General features: G+C 35.9%; 1 protein-coding gene across 6 annotated transcripts in view; it reads left to right on the top strand.

Annotated features, from left to right (window-relative positions):
* Positions 1 to 25100, top strand: part of ANKRD28 (ankyrin repeat domain 28) — a 125514-nt gene that overhangs the window by 89111 nt on the left and 11303 nt on the right. For all 6 annotated transcript variants that reach the window (XM_074838358.1, XM_074838380.1, XM_074838373.1 and 3 more), the window contains 14 exons: positions 6656 to 6734; positions 7182 to 7296; positions 7724 to 7806; positions 10054 to 10117; positions 11423 to 11491; positions 13052 to 13192; positions 17362 to 17473; positions 18110 to 18136; positions 19068 to 19142; positions 20428 to 20629; positions 22113 to 22200; positions 22670 to 22787; positions 23376 to 23595; positions 24972 to 25059. In XM_074838358.1, the coding sequence (XP_074694459.1) occupies positions 6656 to 6734; positions 7182 to 7296; positions 7724 to 7806; positions 10054 to 10117; positions 11423 to 11491; positions 13052 to 13192; positions 17362 to 17473; positions 18110 to 18136; positions 19068 to 19142; positions 20428 to 20629; positions 22113 to 22200; positions 22670 to 22787; positions 23376 to 23595; positions 24972 to 25059 (1481 nt within the window). The remainder of the gene's footprint in view (positions 1 to 6655; positions 6735 to 7181; positions 7297 to 7723; positions 7807 to 10053; positions 10118 to 11422; positions 11492 to 13051; positions 13193 to 17361; positions 17474 to 18109; positions 18137 to 19067; positions 19143 to 20427; positions 20630 to 22112; positions 22201 to 22669; positions 22788 to 23375; positions 23596 to 24971; positions 25060 to 25100) is intronic.

Below are 25100 nucleotides of genomic sequence, written 5' to 3'. Positions count from 1 at the left end.
GATGAGACTTCGTGTTTTGCATTAAGCTGATTTTTACTCTAGTAATGAAAACTTAACTGTATTCAGAAATATTCAGTGGCAGTATCTGGCGTCTTGACAGATTTTGGGCTGGGGGAAGTGGGAAATGGTATGTGGAATGAAGAGTCCAAGTGCTCCTCTTACAAAATATTTAATTGCCTGTACATGTACATTATCTAATTGCCCACATGTGGTAGGAAGAGTATTATTTATCCTTTTGTTCCTTTAAATAAATAAATAAATCTGTTTAATAGTTATGCCTGAATTTCAGCACAATCTGGATAAGAAGTGAATATTAGAATAGCTAACGTTTCTGTTAAAAATCATGGGGTTTGTGGCTCACTTCATGTAAGATATTCATACTGATTTTCAGCTAACTAATTTTAAAATACAATTTTATATCTATTGTTAGTTCAAAATCCGTAGCCCACTGAAAATTTGGGAGTAACTTAAAATTAAGCTATTTGATGTGGAAAAATCTTAGATGTATGTTACTGTTCACTTTTAAATATTCTTAAACTCAGCTGTGGAAAAATTCATCACCAGTGTGCCCTGGAGAAGTAAGGAGCTGTGCTACAAGGGTTTATTGCAAACTTGTCCTAAAATACACAGGTCACAGTCCATTTACTTTTGTTGCCAGCTTTCTGCTCTGCATAATGTCCCATATGACTGAGGGTTTAGCCTTACAGGGCTGACTTCTTTCCTACATTATTGAAACGTCATTTCTCAATAATGTATGTTCTGTCATAAAAATAATCCCACAATGTTAAATATACTAATGATTATGTACTTATGTTACTTACACAAATAAGAGCAAAAGAGAAACATAAATATTACCAAGCAAAGAATTACTGTATTCCTGTATGCTGGGTTGCATACATGCTTTGTGCATATTTCTGATGTAGAAGAAAAGGGGGGAGGGCTTAATTTCAGAAGATGTTCAGCAGGTAATGGTGGTTGGGTTTTTTTGGCTATTTGTTTTCAAATACACCTTAATTGTAGATTAGGAATGAAAATTTAAAACTTCCAACATTCTATTAGGATAATTAAACACTGATAAATATTGTGTTAATCTTTATGTTTGAACTTAAAATACGACTCTTTGTTTTACATATGGTATAAACTTAGATGCTGACTACATTTATTCAGTTATAACACTTAAGTAACTGTCATGGTTTGAGCCCAGAGGGCAACTGAGCACCATGCAGCTGTTCACTCTTTCCCCCTCAGGAACGGGAAGGAGAAAATAAAGAAAAAGGCTCAGGAATCGAGATAAGGACAGGGAGGGATGACTCACCCATTATGGTCATGGGCAAAAGACAGATGCCTCGTTAGGGGAAGGAAGAGAACATCACTTCAATTCAGACACTAACAACACCACTTAATGGACAGAGTGGGACAGTGAGAAGCATTACCACATCTTAAAAACACCTTCCTCCCACCCCTCCCTTCTTCCCGGGCTCAGTTTTGTTCTTGATCTCTCCACCCTATCCCCCGGCGGCACAAGGGACAGGGAATGGGGGTTATGGTCAGTCTGCTGCTCCTTCCTCATCAGGGGGAGGACCCCTCACATTCTTTGCCTGCTCTACGTGGTTCCCCTCTCATGGGAGACAGTCCTCCACGAACCTTCTCTGTCGTGAACCCTTCCCACGGGCTGCAGCCATTCCCATGCTGCTCTGGTATGGGTCACCCCCGCATGTTGCAGTCCTCCCAGAGCTGAACTACAGCAGCAGGGGCTACTTCTTCCCACAGAGTCCCAGCATCATTCGGGCACAGCTGCCTGCTCTGGTGTGGGGTCATCCACAGGCTGCAGGTTGGCATCTGCTTCACCATGGACCTCGGGGGGTGGGGGGACGGACACACGACAGCCCTGCCGTCTCACCACGGGTGGGATACAGGGGAGTCTCTGCTCCAGTGCACCTCCCCCGCTTCCTCCCCCTTTCTTCCACTGACCTCAGTGTTCACACAGATGTTTTCCTCACAACCCCTCCTCACAACTCCCACTCCTTCTCCCAGGTTTCCCTTCTTAAATATGTTATCACAGAGGTGCAGCCACTGTTGCTAATTGGCTCAGCCTTGGCCAGAGGCGGGTCTGACTTGGAGCCGGGGGAGCTTTTGAGAAGCTTCTCACAGGGGCCACCGCTGTAGCCCCCCTCCCCCCGCTACCAAAAACCCCACCACACAAACACGGCACAGTAACCTTAGAAATTTTGCAAAGCATGGCTAGTATCTTCAAAGTGACTGGCAAAGTTCCTGAATTCTTTCAAGTTTATAATGTGGGTGAGCTTTTGTTTGGTGGTGACAAAAGATGTTTTAACATCAGAGAGATGTCTTTTGCCTTCCTTCCCATTCAGTTTTAAGTTATGGGATCCAAAGTGTAGATTTGTTGGTTTCTGTAACTTTAAAAAATTCTTAGAAGATCTAGTATGGGTAAACTCAGGTTTTCTCTTAAGTTTACTCTGAAATAACAGAATTATTTTTTCTGGAATATGATAGTGATGGGGCTGGGAAATGCAGCCTGAAATGTACCAGAGTTGAGAATTTCAGCTGAAGTCTAAGAGCTCAGTAAAGATTTGCCTACTGAAGTTAGCCTGCTTCAGAAGAAAATGTCTTTACAGTGGAAAGGGTTAGTAGCTTTAGCTATAGGTTGACTGTAATTAAAAAGTATTGATTTGGTAAGTATCAAAACTGTTCAGTGCAAAGTTAAGTAGGGTTGTGTAGGGATTTTAAACAATTTTAGCTTGAAAACAGCATTTATCCTGTTTCCATACCAACATGTGTCTCCATTGTAATTCTGTTAATAGCATTTCTGTGGATTTATACCAGTATGACTGAATTTGGCCTGTGAATTTGCACTTGAAGGCGTGAACAGCCTTACTTTTTATATGAAAACTTACCAGTTGTGCTTGGAAAAGTGCAAGACCTGAGACAAAAGAAAATCGTTTCCAAGTCAACTTTGCTTCTCTGGAAAGGCCTATAAGGATAAAACTTGGATATAATCAGAAGAACAATCCCTAAAAAATAGCAAAGGGAAATTGGATTAGAGTATGTTGTGTAGCTAAGAATAATTTGTAGAGATAAAAGGGGATGCTTTTAGAGCATTCCTACTAAGTATTTATTGGACCAAGCCTGTTCAGTTTCCAAATCCTGAGGCTGAAGTTCAAAGCAGTTCTTACAATTTATTTTTCATCATAATTATATTGCTTGTGTAATCTGATTCAATAGTTCCCTCCCATATGCAACTGTGTTTGTGGTTTTGGAAGTAACAGAGTGGGTATGGATGGTGATCTAGGTACAGACTAGATGGTACTGTTAGAGCACTCTCTGCTGTGGGTGACCGAGTAGGGAGAGCAAAAGGGAAATACTCTTATTCTTGATGGCAGATGGAGGGTAAGGGCTTATGCATATCTGTGGATGCTGGCCTCATCTCAAGAAGGGAATATGTAGCAGAAAAAAATGGAACAGTAGAAATACATTATATGCTTTTTATCACCTCTGTAGGCAAAGGCTTCATTTTATACTTGTTTTTGTAGCCTTGTCACTGTCCATATAGTACTGTAGAACAGTGAGTGAATACTGTTAAGTATTGCTCATTACTGCAGCACACTCTCCTCTCTATTCAGGATTTCTGTGCATGGAAGAACATGTTGAAATGAGTACGTAATGGGACAGTATTAATTGTTTTATGGGCTCCCTTGCTGCTTGAAAATTCAGTGACCTAAATAGAAAAAGTATCTTATTTCCATTGGTGATGCTAGAACGTAAGAATTATTGCTAGGGGCAGATTTCACTTGGAGGAATGCTGGGACATGATAGAGCCACATTTCCCCTGACCCTCAGTAAAGCTCAGTAGTCTGAGTACAGTTAATATCTGAGTAATCACTTGATAGAACACCGTGTGCTGTGTGTTAATTCTTTCTGTCTAATAGAAATTCCTGTTCTTAAAACTTCATATGATCTTAAGTATTTCGCAGATATGTTTTCTCTGGTAATAGAGGAGGTCTGGGTGATTTCTCTCCTATTACCACACTTCACTGAGTTTCAGTGAAGACCAGAAGTTATTGTTAGCCCATAGCTATCCTATCATGTGCTCTGATCCTATCTGATCTTGTAAAATCAGACAGCTGCAGTTAACTTAATATTTAGATAGAAGACCTTAAAGGCATAAAAAAAGGAAATTGAAGCAAAAGTTTTGACGATATCTCCTTGCTTCCTGGCATCTCAGGGAACAGTACTTCACTAAATAAATAGAGCCTTGCTGTTCATTGCTTAAAGAACTCTTTGGCTACTGGTTCTGGTTCTGTATATCCTTCCCTAGTGACAATGTCTGAGAAGGGAATTCTGAATGCAGTCCTATAGCTAGCAGTTCAGTTTCAACATGGAAATTGTCACCTTCATTTAATTTTATACGTGTTCTATGTTTATATGTTGATAGACAATTGCATGTTACGTTATTCCTGGGTTGCAAAAGAACCTGAGACTCTTTAGACTGGAGAGAGGCACTGTGGATAATCAAATCCATTGTCTTAGAAATCTACATCAAGTGCATTTTTAAGTAAATTTGAGCAGAGTAAATCTGAAAATCTGTTGTTGATTGTACTGTGGTTTTCCATTTACAACTGGAATGATTTTGTAGCTGTTTTGCTGTCCTTTGCAAGATTTTACTCAAGTTGTCTTGTGAGGGTTCTCACTTGACCACCATACTCCTTAGTTTCTGATACTGTCACCTTAAGTTACTCCTGGGTCCTTGTAAGGTACTTTAGTAATGTGCTCAGTGAGACTTAGATTTACTTTTTTCTGCTCCATCTTCTGACTCTTCATTAGCCTTCCTTTGAGATACAGATTTAGCATATCTGAGCCAGTGAGGTTGCAGGCTTTTTTATCTAAACCTTTAAATTCTTCTGTCTGTTACTTCACTAATTTATTTCCTTACATTCTCAAAGTTTCCCCTTTTAAAGTTTAGAATGTTGGTTATCAAGGCAGCTTTTGGTTACTCACTCCAACTGAACTTATTTTACATGATCATTTTTGTTTAAATTAATTGTTCAGCTTAAAGGAGGGGATAAGTGAGGGAGGCACCAGGTGTGTAACAATTGTTTTAAAAGAAGAAAATAGTTGGACACAGAGAGTATTAATAGTTGGATAAAGAAAGTAGAACTAAACTGCGGTGAGAAAGATGAAAGGTAGACATTAGAAGAAAGTTCTCTTTGTAAGAAAATCAGAACATAGAGATTGCTTGGGGAAGTCATTGCTTATGATGTGTTTATTTGGCCTTTTCTTAAGGCCTCCAATGACAGAAGTAAAATCAATCATTCAATTCCTCAAGTGAATTTCAACACCATTTTCTGTGTTTCTTTGCATTGCTATGGATATGTGCGTGTGTCTTTTGGATTGTTTATGGTCAACAAAATCTACGAGCTGAAACATTCAGAGATAACTTGGCTGTCATTATCAAGTGGTTTATTTCTTTCAATCTAGGTACGAGAAGACAATGTTTCCCATAATTGCATTAAGTGGTGTATGCTGCTTTGTGCAGTGACACAACTAAAAATTCCACATTCAACTCTGTCTAAAAGGGTCTCCAGCAGACTTTCAGTAACACATCCATAGACGCTTTGCTGTTCGGTTCCAAAGGAAGAATAAACATGGGAAGACACTTGCACATGACAGCAGTTTGTGATATTTCAATGCATATGTTCATATCGTATCTTCCCCCTACCATCTTTGTCTTTTTTAACTTAGCATTTTGTGAACACTTCCTATTCTTCAAAGGCAGTGTTTAAAATTTAAAGATGTGGTATGCATGTGCACCCAAGAGTGCTTTTATTTTCTGCAAGTGTCACGTTTGCAATTTTTTGTGTGCATTTGTAGGAACATTTTTCTCCTGCAAAGCTTTCCAGTTACCTATGATAAAGTACAGGGGGGAAAAAAAATCATCAATAATAACGAAAAAACCAGTTTTATAAGTGCATTGACATAGTGCTGTTAAAAATTGAAATTCTCTTATGCATTACTATTAGCCTACTTGAAGGACATCATTACTGGTGAATGACTACGTGTGCGTACTTGGTATGTGTGTCAAATGTATAGTACCAAGTATAGTTGAATAGTTCTACCCTAGGATTACTTGTGTTTTATGATAAATTGCTTACAAATATCACTTTATGGAAATTTCCGTGAAACGCATGAGCTTTTTAGTGTAATGTCTTCTAATATGATGTGTAAACCTCTATAGTAAATACAGCTATTTTCTTTCAAGAAACAAACTTAATTTAAAGAAGCATTGTTTAGGTTTAGACTTGGGCAGGGGAAGAGTTGGGCAAAGGCTTGTAGCTGAAGTTGTGTGCCTGTCATCATCCTCTTGAGAGTGATTATCCTAAAGGCATAACTGTGAGTGAGTGGGCATCACTGAGTTGTCACAGCTGGAAGAGTGATTAAGAGCAGCTCTTTTGAAAAGCTTGCCATGTCATGCTGACTTGTCACTGCCAGCATCCGTCTTGCAAATGTGCATAGAAACAATTTAAAGGAGGAAGTAGAGGGGAGAGAATAAAGTAAAAGAATGTCCATTTTTTTGTCAGTTCTGGTGGATTACTGTTACTGGCTGTAAGTAAACACTGGGGTTTTTTTTCTTTTCCAGAGTAAAGATGGGAAAACACCTTTGCACATGACAGCAATCCATGGTAGATTTTCAAGATCTCAAACCATCATTCAGAATGGTAAAAAGGGGGAGGGAGTAGTTTTGTCGTCAGCTTTCCAGTATTACAAATATTTTCCTCCTCCTGTATTGATGTGTGCTGAATTTTTTTTCACACCTAACGTCTAGTAGTAGTTCAGTTGATGGTGGAGCATATCTGCTTTTAAAGTTTGGCAAGCTACACTGAAGAACTGTTTATTTTTCAGAATGCAGGAAGATCTATTGATTTCTCTTCCATTACCCAAGTTGTAGAAAGTGTGTCCCATATGGTTACGTAATAAAAGACTTCTCTCTGTTCTGCTTATTATTAATACTAAATACCTCTGAAAGCTGTACAGAGTTTAAATCCAAAGTAGTCATTTGTGGACAGTTAATTATTAATGTTTAAATTATCATCAGTGCTGTTCTTCTAACGAAAGTATCTGTATGCCTACATATAATCTTACTTAGTAATTGCTTTTTGTTATAGGAGCTGAAATAGACTGTGAAGATAAGAATGGAAATACTCCTTTGCACATAGCAGCTAGATATGGTCATGAGCTATTAATCAACACTCTGATTACGAGTGGTGCTGACACTGCAAAGTAGGTAACTTTACTGACATGAATGCAAACTGAGAGAATTTAGAAATGTATTTATTATGATAACAAGACTAGTATAATTTTTTAAATACTGTCTTCAACTTGAAATAGGAACTACTTTGTATTATTCTGTACTGTACTTTTAACTTGCTACTCAGTACATCGTAGTTTGTACAAAAAGAAAGAGAAGTAGGTTTTCTTCTAATGCATTTGAAGTAAAAGCTCTGAAAATTATAATAGGCTGTTGCACTGACTTAATGCTTCGTGCTGTCTTGTAAGAAAGCATTAAATATGTGAAGTTTTCCTAAGGCTCAGTATTCTAATTAGGTGGTTTGCTGAACCCACCATGCACGTGCACTTTGGCACACAATCATGTTTGTTTTATGTTAATTGTAATGAAACTGTGATACCTGATTATGGTGTATCTTAGGCGGGGTATACATGGGATGTTTCCTCTCCATTTGGCAGCATTAAGTGGATTTTCAGACTGCTGCAGAAAGCTCCTCTCATCAGGTAGGATACTCTTTAAAAATCTTATGACTGCTTTGTACTTCACTTTTTATTCCATAGAATAGCTTTTAATTAAGGCTTAATTTAGTAATACATAAAAATCTTTATAGTTTACTAGTAGCTTGGGGCCAGTGCTTGTTATTTTTAATGAACAGTCCATAGATAAAGTGAATGCAAACTTTTACAGAAGTAATTTTTTTAAGAAAATCGTCAAAATTGAAATAATGCATCTATAACTTTTTAAATGTTGTGTTTGTGTGTGTGAAGTTGTCCATAGGGGTGGGATGACTGGTTCAGACCATAGTGCAACTTCAAGGGGAAAGACTAACGTTTTCTTAAATGACTTCATGGAGAATCCTTCATGTCCCTTCCATGATGTCTTTAGCTTGACACAGATCCTATCTGTTCCTGTAGTGGGCCCCTAATAGCTCTGAAGACTGTGGACTGCTACATTAAGAAACTTGCTTTGGTGATTTACTGTTATTTAAATGCAACCCAAACTGAGCTTTGCTTTCATTGTTTGATTCCTCCCTGAAGTTGTGGAGGGTTGTAAGGTTATTACTTCCCTTGTCCAGAGTCTGCTCTGGTGTGAATTCTGACCTCTTTGAACCATTGCAATTCTGAGAAAGTAGATTTGTCTGAAGGATTGTGGAAGCTTCAGGAACAGAAGAAGAAGAAACTAAGTGGTTCTACATTATTCTGAAGGCACTTCCATGTTTTTTGAAAAAACAAAAGTGGGTGGCAGAGAGTTGGGGAAAAGGAAGAGTAAGAAATTGCTTCCCCACCTTTGTATTGTCTGCTAGGGAAGCCTGGGAGAAGAACTAAAGGAGTATAACTAAAGTTACCAGCGGTAAGGCTTTTTATTTCACTGTCCTGTCATGGACAAGCTTGCAAGGATTTGTTCCAGTAAAGAACTGTCCTGTACTTGTCTGTGTTTCAATTGGATGAATTCAAAATGAGGAATACTCTGGCTCTTTCTCCTTTCTGCACATGGTGCTGTGCTGGCTGTGCCCTTATTGGAGATTCAGTATGGCAAAGGAATTCCTGCGGAAGACTTGCAAGTGATTTCTGTGACTTTTACATGAGTTGAGCAAACTTGGATGTAAATCCAGCCTGGAGCAGATAAGGACTTGAAGAGTATGTTCAGCCTTCAGACTGAAAAGACTAGATACTGCTAACAGCTTATTAGCTGTGTTAGTACATGCTCTTGGTGTGGGAATCAGTATCTGCAGACAAGCAACCTAGGGATGTGGAAAGGCATCAAACACTACTTTTTAGATTGATAAACTCTCTTGTTTGCTGTATGTTACTGCCTATTTAAATGGGAGAACGTAGTGGTGCATACAAAAACCTGTGTTTTGGGGGATACGGAGTAGGAAAACAGTCTTGAATAGTAGTACTCTTGAATAACACATCCTCTGTTGTTCACTATTTTTCATTGTTGAACAATTCTTATAAAGGAAAAATAAAATTGCATCCCCAGGCAAAAGTACCAAAACTGGAGATTTAATGATTAAGTTTTGTTACACAAGAGCAAGACTCTTAGGAGACTATAGTAGTTTTCTCAAACCAAAAATTTAACTTTGAAACCTGATTTAAATAGTGGTCTTCATGTCAAAGTATATGGTTAGATGTGGAATTGCACGCTTAAAGTTTGTGATCTCAAATTTGAAGTTCCATAGTTTTACACATTTTGGGAAGAGAAAACTACAGTGTTCTTTAAAGGGCTCCTCTGTAAGTAATTGCTATTTACAGCCTTCACTCCAGCTTAACAGAGTTCTTTCTCTGGAACTAAAGAGCTAAACTCAAGGATGAAATTTAAGTAGCTTTTGGATTTAGTGATGCTGACATCCCCCTCTTTATAAAAAAAAAAAAAAAAAGTCTCTGCATAACCCTGATAAATTCTAGCATATTCTTAAATTTTCCTATTACCTTCGTACATTTTATATTCATACTAAATTACACAGAAACATTAACAGGCAAATAGATAGGAAAGAATAAAGCCTCTTGCCTAAGTGCAGCTAATTGTCTTTTACCTTATCCCTTTTAGTTTTAATGGAACACTTGTTTTTCAAAATATTACGAATAGCAAGGATGTGTTTCAAATGAAGTGAATATTCAGTGCTTAAGTGCTTTTTTGCAAATAGCTGTTCAGTTTGCTCAGCGAGCATCTCTCTTAAGAGAGTAGATGAGAGCAGTTTTGTGAAAGGTAGTGTTACATAATGATTTTACAAAATACTTGATTTGTAGGTTTTGACATTGACACACCAGATGACTTTGGCAGGACTTGTCTTCATGCAGCTGCAGCTGGAGGGTATGTAAAAAAGCATTCATGCTTTCATATTTAGTGTTCTTTTTTCAATTGCTGATCATTCCTGTTCTTTTTTTATTATTTCCTCTCTGTGCTTTTCCTGCCCTCTCCCTTTGGAATTTCTGTAAACATGAAAATAATTTCAAGATGGATTCTATCTACAAACAATAAAAAGAAATTAAATATTCAGCTGAATAGGTAGTAATTGGAGTACAGTGTCCAAGTATCATTAGCCTTACCTTAGGTTTATGCTTGGGGATGAACTGAATTTTATTTTAAATTCCCATGGATGATGATATAATTTTTAGAATTTACATCATTCAGGGATGGCATGCCCAGCTAAGATCATTGTAAGACATGAGGTAGAGAACAGCAACTTTGGGAAATACGTTTTTTCCAAATCCATAAACAAAAGATCAATCTAACTAAATTAAAAGCCATAATTAAATTCCAGAATTTAGGTGGATGAAGCAATCAGAACTACTTGCTCATCACTTGAGTTGTGATCCGTATTGATTATTGTTATTGTATTGTAGGTTATCTATAGCAGCTACTCAAAATTGCCTGGAAGAATTGGGTAATAAATTTCGTGATACACTTTGTGGGACACAAGAACTCCATTATATTGATATTTTCATTTTTCTGTTTCAATGTTAAGTAATACTGTTAAGTAGTCATTCTAAGTCAAAAGATACTTGATAGATACATCCTTGTTGCAAATTATTAAGGTTAAAATGCTATCTTTTCATATAAAAACACATAATTTGTGACACATTCCCTCATTCATCTCCAGTTTAGGAAAGTTACTAAGATAGTGTTTAAACAATAAGCAGTATTGTACATCTATTATGATGGTCGTATTGTATTGAAAATGAATTACACTAAAAAGTAAAATATTTATGTTGCAACTTACATTTGGCCTTAAAAAATTAACAGCAAAAATTTGCCTCTGCGTTGGAATCCTGGTAGCAAAAAGCATGTGACATGCAAGTGTTACTGTTTGTTTGCTTTAAAGGATGGAAATTTCTATTGAAATAGGTTAATGTTTGTGTGCTTTATGCATGGCATTTGATATCAATAAAATTTCTAAATACGGGGTTGAAATTTATATTCTTTCTTGATTTGCTCCTGCAATTATGAAATCTATTTTGCATACAAAAATATATTTATCTAAATTTTCATAGGATAGTTCAGTTCCATTAAAAATAACATATGAGATGTATATGTGTAGCAGCTCTGATATATGCAGAGGCCAGTATTAAGGAAATAAAATTTGCAATCACAAGTAATACTGCATTAATTTAATAGGAATTTGGAGTGCCTAAATCTTCTGCTAAATACTGGTGCAGACTTCAACAAAAAGGACAGATTTGGGAGGTAAGGCATTCCAGATTTGTATATTGTAAAGGACTGTTAAAAGTACTACAGAAGTAGCATATCGCTATGTGGGCAAGTCTGCGTGTTCCAGATTAAATGTTTTTTAAGATGCAGTGTAAATACATAGTAAACTGTGCTTACGCGTATATTAGTGAAAGTTGCAAATATTTTGTTTGTTGTGTTTTGTTAAGTAGGTCTTTAGTCTTGTTTTTAAAGACTTTCATATTCAACTTTAATTTTTAATTAATGAATCTTTTTTGCTTATAACATGGATCTAATGATCTTAACTTGTTCTCATACAAGGACATTAGTGATGTTTCCCAAATAATGTATTAGTCAAACCTATAAATCTGTTGCTATGTCTAAGCTTTTTTATTAAAAAAATCCATTATTTTAACTGCTTCACCTTTTTCCTTTCATTATATCCATCCCTTTCTGTTTCCTTGTTCATGCTCTGAACTCTGTTGGAATTACATTAATTTCTATTTTTAGTAGAGGATTATTTAAGTTAGATGGCATGATCAGTACTTGTGTAAAATCTCACATCACATCATGGAAAATATGATTTTCTGGGATGTGAACAGCAGGAGAAGGACTTGAGGAGAATGTTACGGATGCAAAGTTGTATTTTGCTTCCATTCTTTCCTGAGAAAGGAACAACTATCTGTCACAACTTTTGTCATTGAAAGTTGAGGGGTTTTGTCAGTTTGGTTTTTGGTTTAAGATGCATATTATATAGAGCAATTATTTCAGGGGAAGGAAAAGATTAAAATAGTTTAAAATGGAGAGAAATGGGAAAAAAGTAATTTTAAGGAGAGGGAAGAGGTAGGACACTTTAAAGTGCCTGACTGTCTTCTCAAAATTGAGATATTTATAGTAGCATTCTCTTTTTAAAAATAGAAAATGGAATTCTGAGTCATCTTGGAGCTTTTGAAATTTTATCCCATCTGGTTTATTTAGAGAAGTGTTTATGTATTTGAAGTTGGAATAAATTATCTCTGAGATTGTATATCAATACTAATATTTCATGGGTTTTTTTATAAGAAGACAAGGTATATTTTTAAAAGTTTTCTTTAACAATACCTCTGCTTTGTTAGTATAGTTAAATAAATAATGCTTGCCTCTCCTAGACAAAATTCTGATCTGTTTGTCAAAAACATCTACTTCTTCGTTGTATTTTTTTGACCTTTAGTTGCTGTGCAGTTCTTAGATTTATCCATATTTTTCCATGTGGCTTGGAATTACTTAACTAAAAATAGTATCTCTAATGTAAGCTTGATTTTCCTCTATATGTTTACACAAGAAGATTCATATAAAGCTTCCCTTAATACAAAGTTTGTGCATATTTTGACTGATAGATTCCCTAGATACTGTTCTGCATTATTAAATGGTCCCTAGAAAATGGCCCCATTTTTTTAATATTGTAGTCATGCATTCTTCACCACAAATACTTGTTAAAAAAATGTAAGGAGGATTTAATTTTATTTTACTTTTTCTGTCTCTATAATATTATTTTGCTGTTATTTACCATTGTACTTTTTATTTAAATGTGTACTAAAGAACTCCACTCCATTATGCTGCTGCCAATTGTAATTATCAGTGCCTGTTTGCCCTTGTGGGTTCTGGAGCTAGTGTGAACGACCTTGATGAGAGGGGTTGTACACCTCTGCACTATGCAGCTGCATCAGACACAGATGGAAAGTAAGTTGCATGCTTTGTACTAAAGCCTTTCTCCTGAGAAACATCTGAGCTGTGAATTTCATGTATGTTCTGCCTTCAGATTTGCCACATGCATTTTTCATATTTTTAAAGATTAAACTTGACAGTGGATTGTTCATTGTATATAAAATATTTTATGCAACAAATTTTTCTGATAAAAATGAGCAATAGTAAAGTGCATTGTAATTTTTTGGTTATGTCCTATAATGCAGATGTTCTAATTCAGGAATTCATTTGGAATAGTTTTTAATTGCACCTGCTGTGTAGTGGTTGAGTAAATATTGTTTGGGGGGATTATTATGACAGTTGTGAGCAGTGAGGTCATTTTGCTTTAAAATCAAATTCTGATAAAGGATGGTGTGTTTTATGGAGGGTTCTTAATGTTGCCCAAAAATCTGTAGTTAGTCAGAAATGCACTGTTAAACTAGACTGTGAGTTAGAGTAGGCCTGCATCAGGACAGAATTTAACTTGACATTTCAATATAAGATGCTTTATCCTTTTGGTGTTTGATTAAACTATTCATGTTTGGCATTACAACTCTATCTCTTTTTAGTGTAAATTTTTGTGAGGTAGTTACGCTTTTATTAATGAAATGCACCCAATTAACTTTCATAAATCCACAAATGTTTCTTGTGTGTGTTTATTTTGTAACTAATGGTTATATTTAGCATAGTTATTTATGACTTAAATGCTTACATGTAAAGCTTATATAGATAGCACAAAATTGATGAGGTTACTTAAGCTCCAGACATTGTATATATATTGAGGAGGCTTGAGAAGATACCACTCGCATGAGCACACACTCACATCCACGGGTCAAAACAAGCTGGTGTGCAGCATTACATTTCAAATGCATACAGTGACATCTTCACTGGAAGAATGCTGCTTAGTGCCATATCATCTTGTTTTAATACATGACTTTTTAGAAGCTGAGGTAGTAATAGGAACAAGGCGGCACGTAATTTACAGATTGGGTTTTGAAGGATAAATAAAGAATACCTTCATGGCCGTTTAATACTTAAAGTACATGCCTTTAAGGCCAAATTTCAAAATGAAATTTGCTGCTACTTTTTAAATATACTTTCAATCCCTGCTGGAGTTTGCTGAGACAATTTTACTTTAATTGCCCTCTTATAAGTTGATCTAGGATTAATTTTAGCTTCACAGTTGCTCTGAAAACCTCCAAACTATAATGATTCTTCAGATGACATCGTTTTGCCATCTGTCTTATAAAAGGCACGAGCGAGAATGATGATGGCAGTACAGCAGAGCTTTGGGAGATAACTCAAAGAATCGTCTCCGGAATCCACATGATATTGCCCTTCTGATTAACAGTTGGCTCTCTGGAAGACAGGCTGCAAAGCAGAATGTCCTGAGGAGAAGCTTTTTATATTGATGCAGCAAGATGATTAGTAACAGCTGGAAAACCAGTACTGCTCAGCTCATATTCAAAATAGGAATGAAGCTAAAAATGATTACTGAGTTGGAATATAAAGCCTGGGGAAAAAAAAAAAGTCAGGAAATTATCTATATAGAAATTCCAAAGATATTTCTGTTCATTTTCAGAGTCTTTGTTCAGACATCTTTAAAGACAGATTTTAGGGACAAGGATGTTTTTGTTGAAAATTATTTTCCGGTTTGTTCCTGTTTGGAAGTCTTTCTTTAACAAATCTTTAACAAGTGCTTCTGATCTGGAACAAACATCAGTAAGCCTCATTTTGACAAGACTACAGAGAGAAACATGATCGCAGAATGAGATAAAATAATCAGCATCTTAGAAGAGGAAAAAACCACGCTCTTTCTATGTTAGAATTATTTCATAGACAGTACTCTCGTAAATGAACGGGAAATAAATTTAACTTATCTGGGCTTTCAGGAAGTTTGATTAATCTCCTTTTAAAGAGGCCTGTTGAGAACAGTTAAGTATGCAAAAGATGTAAAATTAATCTCTTTCCTGGATGAGAAGAAACAGCAAAAATAATTACCTATTTTGCATTGGAAAGAATGGGTACTCAAGGATTTTTAGTAGAATTTGCTTTTGTGGTGTATTTAGTGTATTGTGGTTTTTCTGAGCACGCAAATATAGAAAGTACTCAAGTATAAAAATTTAGATAGCCCAGGCCAGTGATATTTAACATTTATTAATGAGCCATGAATGGCAATACAAAATAATTGATTAAAATTAATAAAGTTAGATGATTGGGCAAATAAAATGTAGGGACAGTAATTCTCACTCGATGGGACAGATTGATTTGTCTTTGGGTTCTCAGAAATCTCATCCCATTTCAGTTCAAATAAAAACATGCAAGCGCAGTTGCCGTTAATGAAATCTAGGCATTTGTTTACTGGGCAAATAAAACCCTAATTAGTTGGTTAAAATCATAGATGTGCTTTACTGGTAGCTTTTTATTAGATACATTGAACTTGTAAAGTTACTTACATCTTGTGTTACATATGTTGTTATTTAAAACTGGAGAATTTTTACCTTTTTCACTACCTACCTAAGTCCTTTTCTCCTTTATGCTGGGCACAAAATGATGAAAGTGAGAGTGCACATTGGTATGGCTCCTGTTCTTCTCAACTCTGTAATAAGACAGAGTACTTTGTAATTAGATGCTTCCTTGTTCATAGTTTTTCCTGCAGCTTTTTGCCCCTTTCATCTTCACTCACCTGGTTTGATAATTTCTGCCTTTGTCTGGAATAGCAAATATCAGGTCTTCAGCAAATTGCCGTTGTTGCACATGAGGTTACTGGGCCCTTGACGCAGTACAGCTGTCTTACTCATGTTGAAATGTGTTTCCATTTCATCACAGCTGGTACTGGATTTCCTTCAGATGATGAACTCTCACTGTTCCATCTGCTGACTTCAGGCCCTTCCTTGAAAGAACTTACAAAGAGTTCTGATGTTGCAGGGTCATGCTGTCTTCCCTCAGGAGATGGCTGCCTTTGTAGGATTTCTGCCTGTATTTCTCGAAGGTTTGAATGTTCTCCAGGGCTTTGAATGATCAAGTTTCTACTCTTAACAGCATTGATCAGAGGTCATGTTAGGATTCCTGCCTCTCAAATCTAAACCTGCCATATCCTACTGCAAGTTTTTCACATGACATCACAGCATAGCCATATCATACAACTACAGATGTTGAAATTTCCTTTAACTTTCTACCAAACAGTTTTCCATGAGATAAATGTGAAGTCAGTGTATCCAACTGGCCTGTTTGTCACTACTGATCTGTGAGAACTTTAGATAAGCTGTGCTAAGGAAGAAAGATTCCAAGCTGGATTTGACATGATAATGCTTTTTGGGGTTTTTAACTTCACATGCATTTTAATTAACTGATAAAGGAGAAGTATTTCATAATTCCCAGAGAGAAGGGATCGTGACCTGCTGTACACTTCAGAAAACCAAATGGCTTCACCAGCAAGTTCAGGATCATGATGGTGACTTTGCAAAATGATGCTGAAATGATAGACAACATAACATTATGAATAAGTAGGGTTATTGGTTGGAATTGTTTAGTGTACATGCATGGAGTCTCTTAAAAACAGAAAATTAAGGAGAGGGAGCTGACTTTAATACCCTATTTTTCGTCCTCCTGGCTGAGTATCAGGGGTTGAAACTGTGCTGATCATGTTCTGCCTTGTACCTTTGTGTAATGAAAGGAATGGTAGGATAGAAGTATGCCAAATCAATAGCAGTGGAAGTCTGGTAGTGGAAGCGTATGTATGTGTGACTCTTGAATACATACCATGAAGAACTCGGCTATTGGTTCACTTCCTTCTGTATTAAGTACAGAAGGATGTACTGATACAGAAAAATGTACAACAATAGTCATCATTTATATTAACAGAGGTAACTGCAGTTTTATTAACTAGGAGGAAAATAGCCATGAAATACTAGTTTTAACCAAGTCAGATAATTCAGAGGATGCAGGACGTCTGCAGAGAAGGATTCTTTCAAATTTTGGGAGCTTTGTGATTGACCTTGATGCTTGGGAGTTAGGTGTTCTCTAGTCCTAGCCAATATTGTACATTAAATCAGTGTTCCTTTGTGCTGTATTCTATTTTCCAGTTGAATTGGAACAATTTATCACTTAGCGTAAAGTTGAAATTCAACATTTAGATACATGGTTACGTATGTCAATTTAAATAGGTGCCTGGAATACTTGCTAAGAAACGATGCCAATCCGGGGATCCGAGACAAACAAGGATACAATGCAGTTCATTATTCAGCTGCTTACGGTCATCGCTTATGTCTTGAATTGGTAAGAAAATGTACTGTAGATGAACGCTGTAACAGCTGCTCTTACAGAGTAGGATGCAGAGGCCAGGGGATTCCTCAGCCTTGGTTCTTCATCTGTAAGCTAGGTCAATAGTGGTTTTCAGCCCCTCTGAGGATAAAACTTGAAGCACTTCCTACTCTTAAAATGAGGCAAGGTGAGGGGCTAAGTTGCTAGATACTGGCTTAAAATGATAATACATTCTGAGATTAAGAGGTAACTGGTTGAGGATGTGGGATATTAGTTTTGTTTTGTTTCTTAATTTAGAATACACTGCTAATTTTTTTCCTGATGGCTGAAATAAAATAACCACAGATTATCCCACTGAGAAGTCTTAAGAAATTTCACAAATGTCATCTGAAGGAGCAAGTTAAAAAGTAGAGAAAACCTGTAAAGTAGGGGTGCCTTTTAAAATAGTTCATATAGTTACAGTAACGGCCACATAATAGAATTTTAGATAAAGCCTCAGGTAGATTTTTTTATTAATCCCTTTGCAGAAATATATGTTATTTGATATGCTAATTTTATCTTCTCTGTCTTACACAACTTAGTGTTTTTATACAAATGATACTTCTATATTCAAATGTATTCAAACATGAATTCTGACGGTTTTAATTGCAGATTGCCAGCGAAACGCCTCTAGATGTTGTAAGTGTGTATTATTTCTCACCATTACAGTACTACTGTACAGCAAAAGGGAACATGTAATTTTAAAAATACTGCTATTCAACCATTTCTTTAATGCATAGATGTGGTATTTAATTTTAATTACAATTTGGATTTAATTGCAATTTAAAATTTTAAAATACAAAATTACTTATTAAGCCTTTTTTTCTTAAACATTTGTATGACCATATTATACAAGTGCGATAATTAAAACTCAGTGATCTGAATGTATTTGGTGTTCTTCAAATGCTTTGAATGTTTTAATTTCACTAGTGTACTGAATTAAATATGGTCTTGAAAAAGACCCAGAATTAAAACTTTAGAACACATCTGAAAGTAACAAACAGAAATGTATATACAAAGATAGATATTTTAATCCTATTTTACAATGCTTGTGCCCTTTTTGCGTCTGTTTCTTCTCTTTGGGGGATGTTTGTCTGTTCTGAGAAATCAATCCTGCCTTCTGGCTTTTCATATTGTTTTCTTGCTGACTTTTCACCTAATCTAAATGTTTACTTGTTTGGTGCTGGGGTGTTTTTTCCTACTACAACTATTCTCACGTGTCCTTGTCTTCCCTTCGTATGCATTTCATGTATATTATTTCATATGGCTGCTTCAGGAAGAATAATAATTTTAGATTCATTTCTGATTTAATTATTGCATTGTTATGCAAAATTAAACAATTCTGCTTGGGAAATGAATATGGGGTAGGGTTTGCAGTCATTGCAATTCAAACTCTTTAAAAGGTTGAAGGAGATCTGGAGTTCTTAAGGAAACTGTAATCCTGTAGTTTTTTTCCTATTTTTCTTTCTTTCTTTTTCAATCTGTATACTGGAAACTGTAGCAATTACTGCTGCATGTTTTTAAAGGTGAGAGGTTGTTGCACTCATTCTGATTTTCTCTCTGTGCTAAGCTAATGGAAACATCGGGTACTGACATGCTGAATGATTCAGACAACAGAGCACCTATAAGTCCCCTGCATTTAGCTGTAAGTATTTCATTCTTTAGTGATGATACCTCATCTAATTGCAAACAGTTGTTGACATAGGTTTATTCATTCTGGATTTTTTAAAAATAGGTCAATAACAATAAATGAAACACAAAAATATGTACCAATATTCCTGAATGAGCTATACAGGGCAGTTTTTGCATTTCACTTGAAACTTGCTTCATGAAACGACTTTCATTTGGAATCTTCTAGTGAAGATTTATGTTATAATTTATACTAATGAAGACTTGTTCTACACATAATGTGACTTTTTTTGTTACCATCATCAATGCTTACCCTTATCATTGTTTAGTATGAGAAATTTTGTCCTTAATACTGTAAGAAAGATTTGCACAAAGAGTAGTGTAGGAGAGAACCTGATGAAACTGTCTATACAAATATACTCAAAATACAGAGTAACCAGCTCAATGTGTAGCTTTCATCTTTTCACTGGACTTTGAGCAATTGAAAAACCACAACGTACTTTCTGAAAGTAGCCCAAGTCTCACGCAGAGTGTGTGTGTATATATATATATATGGCCAAAGTAAAAAGTAATCTGTAATACTGATAAATGAAAGCAGTTACAAGAGACTGTTCCTGGAAATGAGTTTTGTCTGGGAGCAGAGGTTATGTGTCCATGAGTATACATTTAAAATTTATTATGGAAATTATAAAACCGTAGTTGTAGATGTTTTTCATTACTAACTTCGACACTTTGTCTTGACATACCTACAGAGTATTCTGTGTGCTATTATTCTCTTATCCTTGTATATCTGTTCAGATCTCTTAACTGTTTCATTGCCTAAGTCCCTTCTATTTTACCAGTTACGTTAACTGTATCTATTTGTAATGTATTCTTTTTACTTACAAATTTTATTGACTGCTTCTTTTCTAAATATTTTGTTAAAAACCTAATAGGAATTAGTTGTTTGCATATGTTCCTCACTTGAAATAATCTGAGGGTGATGTAACTATAACATAAAGCAATGAAATGTGCAGTATTCAAAATGCTGGTCGTTAAACAAATTGGAGACAGGCTATTTTCTGTAAAGCAGTTTCAGTTGCTGACTGAAAGGATAAAATGGAAAAAACCCACCAACCTTCTTGCTGAAATGGTGGGGTTTTTTAAATTAGTTTGTATTGTAACTACTTACATGCTGCATCGATAGGTCTTTCACTTGTTAAACAAAAAAACTATCTTCACAGTTTAATTTATGTAATCCTGGTAAGAAAGGAAAAAAACAAGAAGAGTGGGAAAACTGAAGAATTTTCTTATTCTTGTAGGCCTATCATGGCCACCATCAAGCTCTGGAAGTGTTGGTACAGTCGCTGCTGGACCTTGACGTGAGGAATAACAACGGAAGGACACCACTGGACCTTGCTGCCTTTAAGGGACACGTGGAATGTGTAGATGTGCTCATTAATCAGGGAGCGTCAATCTTGGTGAAAGATTATGTTGTAAAGAGGACCCCAATACATGCTGCAGGTATGTGCTAACTGCTAACCTCTAAAATTTGGGGTTTTGAAGTCGATCATCTTCATGTTTAGAAGTCTCTTATCATCAGTGTTCAAAGAAATATTGTTTAGGAATGGACAATGATTTTTAGGGTATATGCTACGCTGAGAAAGGTGTAACAGAGCACTTGTGGGTAGAAGCTGGTATTAACCCAATCAATTATTTCAGCTCAAGGAGTGCTGTTCCACACTGCTCTCTGGAAGGGTGCATTGTCCGTTCAACTAGCTAGGCTAACTGTGCTGGCAGGTATCAGTGACATGTTCCTGGTTCTCTCCTTGTCTTTCACCCAGCCCAAACTGCAGCCCCAAATTTAGATATGTGAATTGTGTTGCCTGTCTTGGCAGTAAAATACTTCTAAAAATGGCTGGAGTCTTGGAGAATTTTGTCAGTTTGAGAAGAGACACGAAAACTATACTTTGTTTTTTCTAAGGATTTAAATGACTCCTGAGTGTTTTCAAAGTAACAGCAATCCTTTGCAATATTTTCTCGCTGTGTTTTCTAGGAAACTTCTATAAACCTACTTTTCTCAAAGTCTAGCATTCATACTATATTTCTATTTTTTTTCCTCTCTTTGAAAATAGGCTTATTTAAATTGACATTTATAGTTATGGTGTTATAGAAATGTTGCAGTAAAAAGAGCATTATGTACAAAACATCGTCATTGTAACCACTTAATTTGTTGTCCATGAGCACAAGCTGTATTCTTCTATTTGATTTAGCTTCTTCCAACTTCCGTTAGGATTTCTGTCAGCTAAAGAATTGTCACTGTTCTTATGTGGACTGAATACAGCAGCTGTATGTCAGAAATAATTTCCCCTCCAACAAGCAATCATTTACCTTTCATGAGTTGCATTTAAATATGATTTCTCAATTTTTTGTTTCTTTTCTTTTTCCTTTTTTTTTTAACTGCTTGGTTAATTACTTCTATGCATTCCATTTCCTTCCCCTCTTTCTAAATGTGATTTCAGTTATTATTTCATAACTATGCACATGCTACACTTGCTGACAAAATCTGTGTATGATTGGCTAGGTATGTGTTTACCCATGGCTTACAACAAGCAAACGTTATGCTAATTACTGTATTTAATTATTCCTTCTTGTGGATGTTGTATAAGCATATATTCTAATTATGGTTAATGTGCGAAACCTCATTTATATGTAAAAAACAAATACCTGTTGACAATTGACAGTTGGAATCAATCACTGTTAATACTACACAGTTGAGAACGCCTGATTTCTAAAATAATTTTCTAGTGTTCATATTTTTTGTTCTTCATTCAGGTTACAATGGTAAAGCTGTACAGTGGGTTCTCATGCTAACAGGCTGAATTTAAGTTACAGCAACGGTAAAGCTCATGCTAACAGGCTGTAGTCTGAGCAGGTTACTGTTCTGTTTGAGCTGTATACTCAAAGGCAATTAGTGTAAAATCTGTATTTTTATGATGTTTTACAGCTACGAATGGTCACTCGGAATGTTTGCGGCTGTTGATAGGAAATGCAGAACCACAGAATGCAGTGGACATTCAAGATGGAAATGGACAGTGAGTTTAAACAATACACACTCTGTTCTTCACAAGTTATTGCATCTTATAAAAAGGAAAACCTAAATACTTTACATTGGTGGTTTTTAATTTATTAGTTTAAAGGGAGATGATATTTGAACTAGGACAAATGCGACTGTGTATTTTGCAATAAACATAATGTTGACAGTGAAAAACGTCCTTGTTCAGCTGGGAGGAAACTAAAATGTGTTTTATTGTCCAGATGCTGAAAAAATGGATTCTAGTAACTTAATCAGGACTTCTGAATTTAGGGGATATTAATCTTTTTTTTCCTTGAATCTAAAAAACAAATATAAGTGGCATTCTTGGAGTGAAGGTAGTGCTAGAGAAGGTCATTGATGTAAATTTTAACAGTGTTGTCCAGAAGGATAGTAGTTGTTATATTTCAGCTGAGTGCTAGTCTGTTAAATTTCCATGTAGATTACACTTTATTTCTCTCTCTCCTAAGGACTCCTCTGATGTTGTCAGTTCTCAATGGGCACACCGACTGCGTTTATTCACTCCTTAACAAAGGAGCAAATGTAGATGCCAAAGATAAGTGGGGAAGGACAGCATTACATAGAGGGGTAAGAGAATATTCCTTTTCTGTCCTTTCCAGTTTTATACATACTAGTTTCAAATACAGACTTAATATGTAGTGTTAATGAATTTCTTGTTATTCTCATCTTGCCATTCTTAGTTTTTAATTGTCTTTTTAGTTGCTTTCAAAAGGCTAGTTTTTGCCCTCAGAATTCTTTTGGACTTCTCGAGTCTCTTCATCTTGCTGTGAAGTGTTGACTGGAGAGGTCCCAGAGCACAGCTTTTTGTTATGGGGTGGAGGTAGTGTTAATGGGAGGAAGAAGAGTGTGATGCATGCCACATGCCAAATACTATTTTTTTTTAATAGTCTCTGGCAGATAAGACAGATAAGAACCCTAGAGATTAGCAGCTCATTCAGTGTTATTCCAACAAATTATTTTATCATCAATATTGTAATACATTGCTATTTTTCCAACAGAATGGCTGTTTCCAGGAATGAAAATGACAACTGTGCTTATTTTGTTATTACTTAATAATGTAAGAAATTGTCTGCAGTTTGCTTCCTTTGGTTACACACCTTGTCTTATATACATGACTATTTAGCAAACTTTCTATTTTCTGTCTTTCTCTCACAGGCAGTTACCGGGCATGAGGAATGTGTGGAAGCCTTGCTTCAACATGGTGCTAAGTCCTTATTACGAGACTGTAGGGGGCGAACCCCTATACACTTGTCAGCTGCATGTGGACATATAGGTGTTCTAGGAGCTCTCCTGCAGTCAGCTACATCTGTGGATGCAGTACCTGCAATAGCAGACAATCACGGCTATACATCACTGCATTGGGCCTGCTATAATGGTAAAATACATTAAAGTTAAAATAGAGGCCTAAATGTATTTGTTGTTATTGAGGTAGAATTTATTACAAAAGCAACATACAAAGTCTGTCTTCCTTCAGTTCATGTTAGTCAGTGTGCCAATATGATGGACATGATATCTTGAGGGAGAATGCAGTAACATCTAATAAATAATATAAGGTGTTTATTTTTGTACTACATTTTTGCTATAAACTGCCTTCTCAGTTTTATGCCTCAAGGAGTCTTTAAAGAAATTCAGCATAGTACCTGTGTATAGAAATGTACCATGCATCCCAACAAAACAACCTTCACAGGGAGTCTTGGGAGGAATGGTGTCAGATTAAATCTTTTTTTTTTTAAACCTGCTTCAAATCAACCTTTATAGGCTAAAACCTTGAAGCTAAAGTATATAAAAGTGATTCAGTAAGAATTTTTTTCTTTACTAATACTCTTCTTGGATTTGGGGTGAGGGAGGCTTTAAAAGGTAGGAAATTCATTCAGCTCCTTTGCTAAAGATTTGATTCTGTGTGTTCATTTCCAACGTAGTAGAGGTTCTCATTTATTTCACCTCTGAGTCACATGATAGAGAAAGGGTTTAGACTTCATTATACCAATTATTTTTAAGTGAATAGCTAACTGAACTGTCTTCACGGCTGAAGCAACTGGATAATACACTGATGATTTGAACCAGAATAACATCTCTATTGCATTCATAAAATTAAACTCTTAGTTTGGTCCATTTTCAGAGTGACCACAGTGTTTGAATAAAACAGCACTAAAGTATGCTTGATTGGTAGAATGAAAATTTGACAGGCCTTGTGAAAATACAAATCTTCAGACATCAGTGAGTGCTGAACTAAGGTTCTCTGCATATGTGCCTTGAAGATCAAACATAGTTACAGTTGTTAGCCACCTGTACAGCATCAAGCTACAGAATTTTGAAAATAATGATTTGATAGGTTGAACATGTTCTTTTTAAGGTTTTGCTATGATTATCGACTTGGTTTTTCTTCGGGCTTAGCAAGACAACAGTGGAACAAAAATAACCCTCAAATGGTGGAGATGTTTTCATGTAGACTAAGTGGTGAACGTACAGAAGAGTTTGAAACGTGGAGGTGTAAAGAACTAAATTAAGTGTTCTGAATTTCTTCAGACAGCATGAGATCCCTTCTAAGGTTACAGTGTTAAATACCAGTTTGATTTTCAGAATTACAAAGAAGTTATAGTTCCTAAATGTAGCCCTATTGAATACAACCAGTGTGTTTTCAAAACTTTCCAATAAAATATTAGTTAATCTAAATCAGATACATATTTTTGTTGTAATCCATAAATAGACCTTTTCCCTTTTTTTAATACTTAACTCTTACATTTGCTTTAGGTCATGACAGTTGTGTAGAGCTCCTCCTGGAACAGGAAGTTTTCCAGAAAATGGAAGGAAATTCTTTCAGTCCGTTGCATTGTGCTGTGTAAGGAAGTGCAAAATTATTCTTCATAGATTTCATTGCTG

The sequence above is a fragment of the Strix aluco genome, chromosome 1 (genome assembly GCF_031877795.1).
Source record: "Strix aluco isolate bStrAlu1 chromosome 1, bStrAlu1.hap1, whole genome shotgun sequence".
In the NCBI taxonomy this organism is placed as follows: domain Eukaryota; kingdom Metazoa; phylum Chordata; class Aves; order Strigiformes; family Strigidae; genus Strix; species Strix aluco.
Note: the sequence above shows the minus strand (reverse complement) of the source record. Positions and strands in the feature narration are given on the sequence as shown.